General features: G+C 41.7%; 1 protein-coding gene across 5 annotated transcripts in view; it reads right to left on the minus strand.

Moving 5' to 3' along the window:
* The window catches only part of HERC2 (HECT and RLD domain containing E3 ubiquitin protein ligase 2), a 230,121-nt gene extending 220,478 nt beyond the window's left edge, over nt 1-9,643 (minus strand). For all 5 annotated transcript variants that reach the window (XM_029224735.1, XM_029224734.1, XM_029224737.1 and 2 more), the window contains exons 1-2: nt 9,293-9,643; nt 8,817-8,919 (exon numbers count right to left, since the gene is read on the minus strand). In XM_029224735.1, coding sequence (XP_029080568.1) covers nt 8,817-8,888 — 72 coding nt within the window. In that variant the 5' untranslated portion in view covers nt 8,889-8,919; nt 9,293-9,643. The remainder of the gene's footprint in view (nt 1-8,816; nt 8,920-9,292) is intronic.
* Between the last annotated feature and the right edge of the window lie 1,103 nt (nt 9,644-10,746).

The following is a 10,746-nucleotide window of genomic DNA, read 5'->3' on the forward strand; positions in this document are numbered from 1 at the left end:
TGGGCAGCTAAGAGCTGCCGCTGGGCTCAGTCCTGGCCCACAAAGCCACATAGGCAAACAGTGGCCAGAATAAATATAGCCCCACACGTGCTGTGCTCCAGCAGTTACACACCACCTCTAGGGGCCAGGGAATAAATGATCACAACTCCAGCCATAACTCAGTGTCAGGGCAGTGGAGAGGACAGGGGAAGAAACCAGAAACAAAGGAAATAACTTAGGAGGCCTCTGCTAAGAGCTCCCCCAAACAGGATGAGAGCCTAAGCCAAGACATGGAAGAGAAGAGTATGTAAGACATTTCAGATCAAATGGGACAGAGCAGATGTGAAACGTGAAAAACCAGGTAGGGAACAGACTCAGGATGAGAGGGAATTAGCTCAGTTTTAACCACTGAGATTTGCACCAACTACTGAACATAAACATGGAGATACTCTCCCCATGCACGTGCATACATGTACACACATACACACACAGACACATTACACACATACTGCAAATACAAATCCAGATCTTAGCAGAGTGTTCAGGGCTAGAGGTTCAAATCTGGGAGTCAACAGCATGGGCAATAGACCTGCAGAAGATGCTAACGCCGAAGGAGGGAGGGTGGACCAGCCCCGACTGCCCACTAGGATTACCCCTGGGTGGCTGGGGACGAAACATTTATTAAAGAATAAGCCAAGGAAGAAGCCCAGTTTACATGGAAACAAGAACTATCACTACCGCCCATTCTTTCATCACTCGGGTCATGCTGGGAAGGATGAGAGTAGGGCAGCTGTGTGGAAGGTAGACACTGGGTGTCTGGAGGGATACTCGCTGTAGAAGCCTCTTAGGAACTGCGGACGTGAACTCGAGTAACCACCAAACTACAATGGTTCGGGCATCTGAAAGGATTCGAGGAAGGAGGAACACTGCTAAGGCAACAGAGCAAGCTTCCATGGAGCAGGGCTTGAAAGAGCTAGACTGCAGAAGGCAGAGATGAAGCCCCTGGGAGAGCATTCCAAGGCACTGGGAGGGAAGCACAGGATCCCAAGGAGAAAGAGGCCAGGAAAACTGGGAAATAATCACGGCACTGGAAGAATAACCTGCACAAGCAGTGAAAGTCACTTCAATTTGGCAGTTTAAGAGTATTTGTACAACAGTCTATAAATAGTTTGTCTTTATTAGTAGGTAATTTACATAAACGTTCCCAATGGGTGACAACACAGATCTTAAATTTTAACTTTTTTCACGTAGAATCCAGATGCCTCTGATTAGCATTATTCAGTCTTAGGACCCTTTTCCAATGTGCTCTTACATTCTTACCTCACACCTCGAAAATGACATAGCAGGTAAAGGCATTTTCATCCTGAAAAGAAGCCAGCAAGGGGGGTAGTAATAGGCCCAGTTTTGAGGGTCAGTAACTAAAACTTAGGAGTTCAATTACCTGACCAAGATCACACAACACCAAGGCTGTCAGAGTTTTTGGGAAGAGGCCTAACTCTCAAGCTTGTTCTCTTCTCACCAACACCACATGCACCAACACATGCAGTAAGGAGGCCTGGCGGAGCCATCACAGGTGCTACCAATACTTGAAAACCAAATAGAATTGGGCAAGCGGACCCTGAAGGTATCTATTAAAATCACTACTTCAGAACTGTATAATTACACAATATAATCCGAAATAGAATATGCCAAATGAAATAAATGGCATTTTGATTAACTTATAGTTAGAAAATGTTTATTTCTTCTATTTTTAAAATATGCCTGAAATGTGATCGGTTCAAATATTTGCAGATGACTAAAGTAAAGATATCTGGTTTTTTTTCTTAGCCTTGCAGAAAAATACTTTCTAAACACCTACTGAACACAGGACAATATACCAATTCCAAAACATTTTAAGAACAGGTTTCTAGAACTGGAAAGGTCAGAAAGAAACATAAAGTACATCTGTTTGAAGACATCCAGGCAGCAAGGAGAGGAGGACAGCCCAGGGAGCCGAAGGCTGCTTCCCTAGAGGCACCTGCCAATTCTGCGAGCAGGGCTGAGACCAAGCACAGCTCAGTGGAGCTGCTGAGAGGCTAGAGCCATGGTCCTCACAGGAAAGAGGCCTGTGAGGAAGAGGGAAACATGCCACGCTTTGAGCAGAACTCTGAAGGGACACACACACACACACACACACACACACACACACAGAAGTACGGGTGAGGTACAAGCAGGCCGGTAGGAGCCCCGTTTTGAACCATCACAGTTCCCTGCTGCTCTGAAGTAACCTGAGGTCACTAGTGCTACTAGTTTGACAGATTCTCTCTGGAAGAGAAAAGCGTTACCCAGTGTCCCCAAGTGATCACAACGATTTTTCACGTACAATACCTAGAACTCAAACAAAAATAAAAATAGGTAAGATAAGGCCACATGACTGAAAAATGAAGAAAATGGAAGACAGCATAAGCAAATCAAGAGTGTATCCAGAAAAGAGACATACAGATACAGACTTTGCCCTAAAAAGGAAAGCCCAAGTAACAGATTAAAGTGCTGACACTTTCCCTGGCAGATGCCAGCCCAGGGCAGTGAGGGGAAGGGCAGAGGGGGAGGCAAGACAAGGAAGCATAGGAAGCAAATGATGCAGCAAGTCACTACAGGGGTCAGCAAATTAAGGCCCACCAGGGGCCAAACATGGCCCACGACCTGATTTTAGATGGTCCTCAAGCTAAGAGTGGCTTTTACATTTTTCAATGATCGAAAAATAACCAAGAGAAGGAAAATATTTCATGACACATGAAAATTATGACATTCAAACTTCAGTATCCATAAAGTTTCTGGAGCCTACCAACATGTACTTGTTTTATGTACTGGCCGTAGCTGCTTTCGCATGACAACAGCAGAGGTGAGCAGCTGTTACAGAGGACACATGGCCCACAGAAATATTTACGATCTGGCCCTTTACAGGAAAAGTCTGCAGGCTCCCGTTTTACTGCACCAGTCCCCACTCCACAGTGTGCGGCAGGCATACTCTCCAGGCATGTGGGGCTCTTCGCCAAGGTCTCCGAAAAGAAACCACAGACCCGTCCAAGGAGGGAAAAAAAGGGGGTGGGGAGTGGGAATTAAAATACCCAGTTCCCGTACCTCTCCTTACCAAGCGGTGAATGTTCGCCCCGTGGAAAGTGAGCTCCTGCTCTCCCCCACCTTCCAGACGATGTCACCTGCAACTCCATGGTAGGCAGCTGGGAAGCCCTAACCTACGCCCTGCTGTGTGACGTTATATCTAAGACGAAGAGTAGAAGGGCGGCCCACAGGCACGCTGGGGTATCAACCCAGAGGGAAAGGGAGATGCAGTCGAGGAATCTAAAGAGGCTGCGCAAGGTTTAACGTGTTCAAGCAATTAAAAGATCACATGAACAATTTCAGCAGAGAACTGGAAACTATAGAAAAGTACCTTATGTGGCAGTTAAGCAAACTGCCAAAACACTTCAAACTAAACATTTAAAATAGATGCATTTTACTAAATATAATTATACCTCAATAAAATGCACTCAAACAAAAATGTGGAAATTCTAAAACCAAAACAAACAATATCTAAAATTAAGAAGTCAATAAATGAGATTAAAAGCAGATTGGGAAGGCCTGTGCTTCCACCTGTGAAGAATTAACTTCTTTAGGAATTACCTGTCTGGTAGAAAACCAGACAGAATATATCAAACAGCTGTTTTCCAACAATGGACAACAGACAGCCCAGAACTGTGATCCCTGAGAAGGGCAACAAATGAAGTAAGGGCTACAACTTCCCAAACTTAATGCCTAGAAGCAGCTTCCAGGCTGCAACACAGGAAAGGGGAACCCAAATAGAGCCCAGAGGTCTTGCTGAATGGAGGAGACAGACCAGCTATAAGTAGGTCAAAATGACAAGAATACAGGAGAGGAAGTTGGCTGCAGAGAGGCTGATCTCTGGAGATGGGAAGAGGGGACCCCTTGAGATTCTGGCTGAGAACTGATCTGGGTATGAGTTGAGAACACTCCCAAGGCTGGGGAAAGAAGCACTAAAAAGGAGTAGGCAGAACCCCCATGATTCACAGTCTGGGAAATCTTGTGTTTCCACCAACCAGAACAGAAAGACCTCCCAACACACCAAGCATTAGAGTCCTGAGAAGGACATTGCCTTAATAAGGCAGATAAATTAGCCCAAGATTAAAGGCTGTGCTAGATCAGCCCAAACAAACCTTAGGATCAATCTTTGAAAGGCCAAATTGATCCCAAGTAACTTACATGCATGCCAGACAAAACTAATGCTCTATAAAAGAATAAAACAAAATCTAACACAGAATAACATAATATTTATTTATAATGTCCAACATTTAATAAAAAATTACCAGGCATGCAAACATGTCCCATAACCAGAGCAATAAATCAACAGAAATGATAGATTCAGTCAATCGAAATAAATGCAGAAATTACAGACATGATGGAATTAGCAGACAAGAATGTTAAAAGCTCTATTATAGATATGTTCCATGTACTCACAGAGAGGAAAATATGAACATCATGACAAGTGAAATGGAAGATATAAAAAGGACTGGAATGGAATCTCTAAAGATGAAAATACAAGACCTAAAGTGAAAACTTCAATGCATAGGATTACTAAATTAGACACTGCAGAACAGTTCTACTATAATCCAACATGTCTAAGCATACAGCTGTTGTAACAGCTATGCTCTCTCCCTTTTAAAACTCACTCTGGGTTCTACCCATAACCATAGGTTTAATGCCCACCACCAGTCTTCATGTCCATGTACAGTCATTCAGTCATCTAAAGATCTTTCTCTACTCAATTCCTCAGGAAGGGCTCTTGGAAACAATATTTTCTGAGTTCCTGCTCATTGATAAACTTGTGTCCTTTTTACCTGAAAAGTCAGTTCTGCTAGAACATAAAATCCTTGGCTCACATTTTCTTTTCTCGGGTGCCATGAATATGTTACTCAGCTTTCTTCTGCATAAGGCCTTGTTGTCAAGTCTGATCATAAACTCATTTTCTTTCCTTTTTAACTATTATTAGTCTTTTCCAAGAACCAAAGCTAAAAGTCAGTTCTTTAAAAAAAGACTAACAAAATATATAAACCCCTGACAAGACAGGTCCAAAGTACAGAAAAGATACAAACAACCAAAATCATGAATAAAAAATTGAGCAATACTACCTATTCACAGACACGAAAGAAATCACAAGAAGTCACTATGAAAATCAATTAAGTTACCTGTGTGTACAACATCCTTTTACTTCTATGTATCATCTGTCAACTGGAAAACCTGAGATTTGAATTTACCAAGATGTTCATGTTTACATTTTTTAATCTACTGATATTTCTAAGCGTAAAGTGACAATATATACATTTAATAACTTTAAGTTTAAAAGCTAACTTTCATGCTGAATCATTTTAAATTGATGACTAGAAGAAAAGAAAAATTCAATCTGAGTTGCATTATTGATATAGTCAACAACTTTGATGGGCCTCAAAGGCATTATACCGAGTGAACAAAGCCAGTTTCAAAAGGTCACATACCATACGACATTCTCGAAATGACAAAATTATACAGATGGAGAACAGATTAGTGATTGCCAGGGGTCAAAGATGGTAGAGGAAGTTGAGTGTGACTATAGAGGGACAGCAGGAGGGAGATCTCTGTGGTGATGGAACACTTCTGGATCTTAATTGTGGTGGTGGTTACATGAATAATCACATATGATAAAATGGCATAGAACTATGCTCACATTGTACCAATGTCAATTTGCTGGTTTTAATATTATACTATAGGTACCTAAGATTGTACCACTGGGCGAGTCTGGAAGAAGAGTATACCGTGACCTCTCTACTTTCTTTGCAACTTCCTGTGGGTCTATTATTATTTCAAAATAAAAGTTTTAAAAATTGCTTCATACATACCTAATTTCATGTTCCACTTCAAAGAACCCAAAAATAGAAACCCAAAAATAGGAGATTAATCTGAGTACAGCTTATTCAAGAAAGAACAGGATAACACCAGCCATTCGTGGACCCCGGCTCAAAAACACACCCTTAACCTTACGTCAAGACTAGCAAGGGACTTCCCCGGTGGTCCAGTGGTTAAGACTCTGTGCTTCCACTGCGGGGGGCACGGGTTCGATCCCTGGTCAGGGAACTAAGATCCCACATGCCATATGGCACAGCCAAAAAGAAAAAAAAAAAACAAGACTAGGAAATAAATATGCATATATATTTTAAGAATAAAAAGTTTTTAAGGTATTATGTACTATTTTTATAGTTCTTTTGCTTAATTGACTTTTTGGTTCACCAGAAAAACTACCAATCACATTAGACAGAAGGACTTTTACTGTAAATATAAACATGGTAATGGTAGTGATTATGTAGCTAATACTTCTTAGCTCTGTATTTGTTGCCTCCTCAAGAGAGTTGTGAAGGAAGATGGCGATTCAAGGAACTCCACACAACAACCAGAAAAGAGTACTGAAGAAGTAAAAGGCATTATATATGTAAAAACCAGATATATGTCTGCCATACAATGGGTACTCCATTAGAGGCAGCTGGTTACAAAGTCCCAGGCCTGAGGGATCTAAATGTCTCTGATCAAGAAAGTCTAGGATTAGTGTCTATATTCTCTATAATAGACATATTAAAACTTTTCACAGTCTCCAAACATTTTTCCTTTCTAAAGTCACTGAAAACTTCACAGGCATTTCAAATAAAAACAGCCATAGAAAAACAGATTAGCTAACTCTTACAGCTAAGAAACATGCTTCTACCCCACATATTATTCATTACCCAGGTGTCAATCCTGCTCCCAATACAAAAGCCTACTTAAGGAAGGGGACCCAACAAGGTAAGTGTAAAACCCATCAGCATAAGGCTGGCATCCACAATATATGTTTTCAGGAAAGATTCCAAAGAGTAAACCATGTCTAAGTTATTCCTTAGGGTAAAACAACAACATTCATTCCTCACATTTAATAAGCAATGCTGGAGAAATTGTATAAAACCAAGGTCACCAATCACTTTTTTCACACTATTTTCATTTATCTCACAGCTTCAACACCCATACTACATTTTTCCTCTATCCAAAACCTAAGTCTCTTCACTTATTCCTAGGACCTAGGTCTCTTCACTTATTCCTAGGAGTTCGGAAGACTTCTGAATAGTACTCAAATGTCTAAAGAAGGGCCAAGCACTGTATATTACACTAAATAAACCAAAGGTAAAATGGTAATCACTCTAAGGCATAAGTGGTGTTTCTTTTTATGTGTATCTGCCTGACTCATTGTAGGCACTCAACTCAGCATTAAACCGGTTTTAGATCAAGATGCTAAAACTCATATTTAGCAATTATTCAATTATAATTACTAAGGAAAAAAAAACTTCATTAGGTAAAGTCCTTTACTTCAGAAAGTTTTGTAAAATATATAAACACTAATACAAAAACAATTCTTGGGACTTCCCTGGTGGTCCAGTGGGTAAGACTCTGCGCTCCCAATGCAGGGGGCCGTGTTTCAATCCCTGGTCAGAGAACTAGATCCCACATGCATGCCGCAACTAAGAAGTCCACATGTCTCAACTAAAGATCCCGAGTGCGGCAACTAAGACCCAGCACAGCCAAAATAAATAAAATAAATTTTCTTTTAAATTTTTTTAAATAAATAAAAACAATTCTTAAAATCAGTTTGCCTGAATCTCAAGATTTTGTAAATAAGAAATTATTCATTTCTCACTTCCCCCACCCCTGCTTAAAAAAAAAAAAGTCAAAGGAAAACAGAAAGTAATTGCTAAATAAAAGGTAATGTTTAAATTAAAAAAATAAAAAGTCACTACTTTGCCAATTCTTAACCCAATTCTTCTTGGGTTAACCATCCCATCACCCACAACATAGTTCTTAACACTTGGCTCTGAAACCAACTGGGACTCCACACTTAAAAAAAAAAATGTAAGAAGGGCAATAACGCTTCACTACAAATATCTAAGATCAACTGCTTACAGAATACATGACTTGCGTCATGCAGTAGGTAAGACTGTATTTAAACAAGGTTAAGATTACTTGAGAAATACTTAAAATGGTTAACCTCAGGGAAGAGGGAAAAAACACATATACACAACAAAATATTTCAGCCATTTCTTTCTGAGGGCAACAGGGAGTTAGAAACACAGTTTTTCCATTTGCAAACAAAACTAACTTGGGATAAAGAAAAGACTACAGAAGCATCATCATTATTTATTTGACAATTTCTGGACAAGCATGCAATTACCTTAAAACAAATTATTAGAGAGTCTAAGGCTAACATTTTGTTTCCACATGTTCTTGATGTGAAAATCCAAGCACTCCTCTTAATAAGACCAATGAGAATACAAAACAAACTGCTCAACTGAACCCTTGTCTCTCCAGAAACACAAACACAGAATCCCATAAAAATGAGTGAGTTTCTGCAGGACATAATAAATGACTGTATGTCACTTCTCCCCCACATAATTAACTGAACATCTCAAAAAGTATCACTAAACAGTCACCAAGATATGGCTAAGAATGATACAGACCTCTTAAAAAATAATAACAAAAAATTTTTGCATAACTGTATCTCGTTTCTTGCACTTATACATAACTGTAATTAAAATGTAGCCACACACACTATAAATAGAGCAATAAAAACTGACACAATAAAAGGTACATTTAAAGTTATAGAAAACAAATCTGCTTCTCTAATATGGCAAGATCTGATCTGCATGCCCTTACATATCCTAAAGAAAGAGTTCACCAGAAGTTTAACTATGTAGGCAGGAAAACACCAGGAAAAAGGAATGTCAAAATCCCACCTGTATATCTGTTTTCAACCATTTGGAGTCAAGTCGAGCCTGAGCAGCCAAACAGAAAGAATCAGAAGGCATCTTTCCCCCGATTTCCTCCCAGTCGTCAAACCTGCAAGTAAAACAGAAACGCTGAAGACCTAAACCTTTTCAGAATTTTACAAAGACCCTACCGCAAGATTTAATGCGGCAAAAAGAGAGAACAGGAAGGAGGGAGAGGAGAAGCTCTGGAGGAGGGGAGTGAGAGGAGGAGAGAGGGAAAGAGAAAGATGGGGCGAGAAGAGAAAAAGCCTACTTCCAGTCCAGGTAAGAGTCACACACGGGATTCGCCCGGGTCTGTACCACGTCGGCGAGACATTGAGAATGGACGGTTACAAGACCAAATCACAATGTCATCCCCTTCCCTTAAATCCAAAAGGTAAACACACAGACTGCAAAAAGCCCACATCTCAACAAATGACACCAGAACGCATCCTCCGCTTTACCTCAGGCCAGAACTGGTGCATGAAATAAATTAACCAAAATTCACGTCTGCAGAAAAATCCAAAACAATAATCACTTGGAAATGAAAAGACAGCCCGAGACGCGCGCCGCGGGCGGTCCGTGCAGGCCCCGGTCCGGCGGCTGCGCCAACGCCCGCCGTGCCCCGGTTTGGCCCGGCCCCGGCCTGCACCGCCCCAGCGGCCGGCCGCCCTCGCCGCCCCCCGAGGACGAAGACCGGACGGCAGAGGCCCGGCTGCCTGGCTCCAGCGCGTGCGGACACAGCCCCAAAAGCCACGGGCTCCGCCGGCGCTCCCAATCCCGGGGCCTGCAATCCCGGCGCCTCCAGAGGCCGGCGGGGCGGGCCGACGCGGGGCTACGGCCCACGCTGCCCAGCCAATCGCATCGAGGCGTCTCCGCAGGCCCAGCCAATGGGGAAGAGGAACATCCCCGCCCCTTCTGCCGACTCTCCAAGTTTCCTTCAATCCGGCTCCTCTTCCTCCTTGAGCTCACCCCCTTGCGGTCAAGGCCAACCGAAGACGCCGAGAGGCGGGATTTCCGCCGCACGCACGCACGCACACGCTCCTGAACCGGACTTCTCCCAGCGCTCTCAGAAAGCCAGCGGGTGGGGAGACACCGTGGTGATGCAGGATGGCTCGGCTTGGTCGGCGCTAGGGCTGAAGGTGAGGCGGGATGCGGTCTGCAAGAGCCTCTTGCTGCCTGTCCCACTGAATGCAACCAAAACCTTGCGCAGAATACATGGAGCAGCTGGTAGCAGGGGGATCAGAGAAGGAAATGAGAGCTTTTAGTTCCACTGAACCAGTAGCCAGAAAACAATGCTTAAAAAATTTAAAACAAAGTCATACAAAGTATGTTCTCTGATCATAATAGAATTAACTACAAATCATTAAGAGATACAGGACAATCTCCAAACACTTGGAAGTTAAACAATACATTTCTAGATAGTCCATGGGTCAAAGAAGAAATCTCAAAGGAAAAGAACTATTTTGAATTGAACAAAATTAAAATGCAGCATCAAAATTTGTGGGACTCAACTAAAATACTGATGAAAGTGAAATTTATAACACTAACTGCTTATCTTAAAAGTGATAAAGACCCCAAATCAACAATCTAAGCTTACATTTTTTTATTTTCCCATTCTTTATTTTCCTGAGTTCTAGACTTTATTTTTTTTAATTATTTTGGAGTATAGTTGATTTATTGATCAATACAATGTTGTGTTAGTTTCAGGTGTACAACAAAGTGAATCAGTTATACATACACAGATATCCACTCTTTTTTTAGATTCTTTTCCCATATAGACCATTAGAGGACTGAGTAGAGTTCCCTGTGCTAAGCTTCCATTTTAAGAAACTAGGAAAAGAAAAGCAACACACACCCAAAACAAGAAGAGGGAGGAAATAATAGAGGAGAAGAAATAAATGAAATTGAAAACAGA

This window comes from Monodon monoceros, unplaced genomic scaffold (assembly GCF_005190385.1).
Source record: "Monodon monoceros isolate NGI ecotype Baffin Bay Population unplaced genomic scaffold, NGI_Narwhal_1 Super_Scaffold_16, whole genome shotgun sequence".
Classification (NCBI taxonomy): domain Eukaryota; kingdom Metazoa; phylum Chordata; class Mammalia; order Artiodactyla; family Monodontidae; genus Monodon; species Monodon monoceros.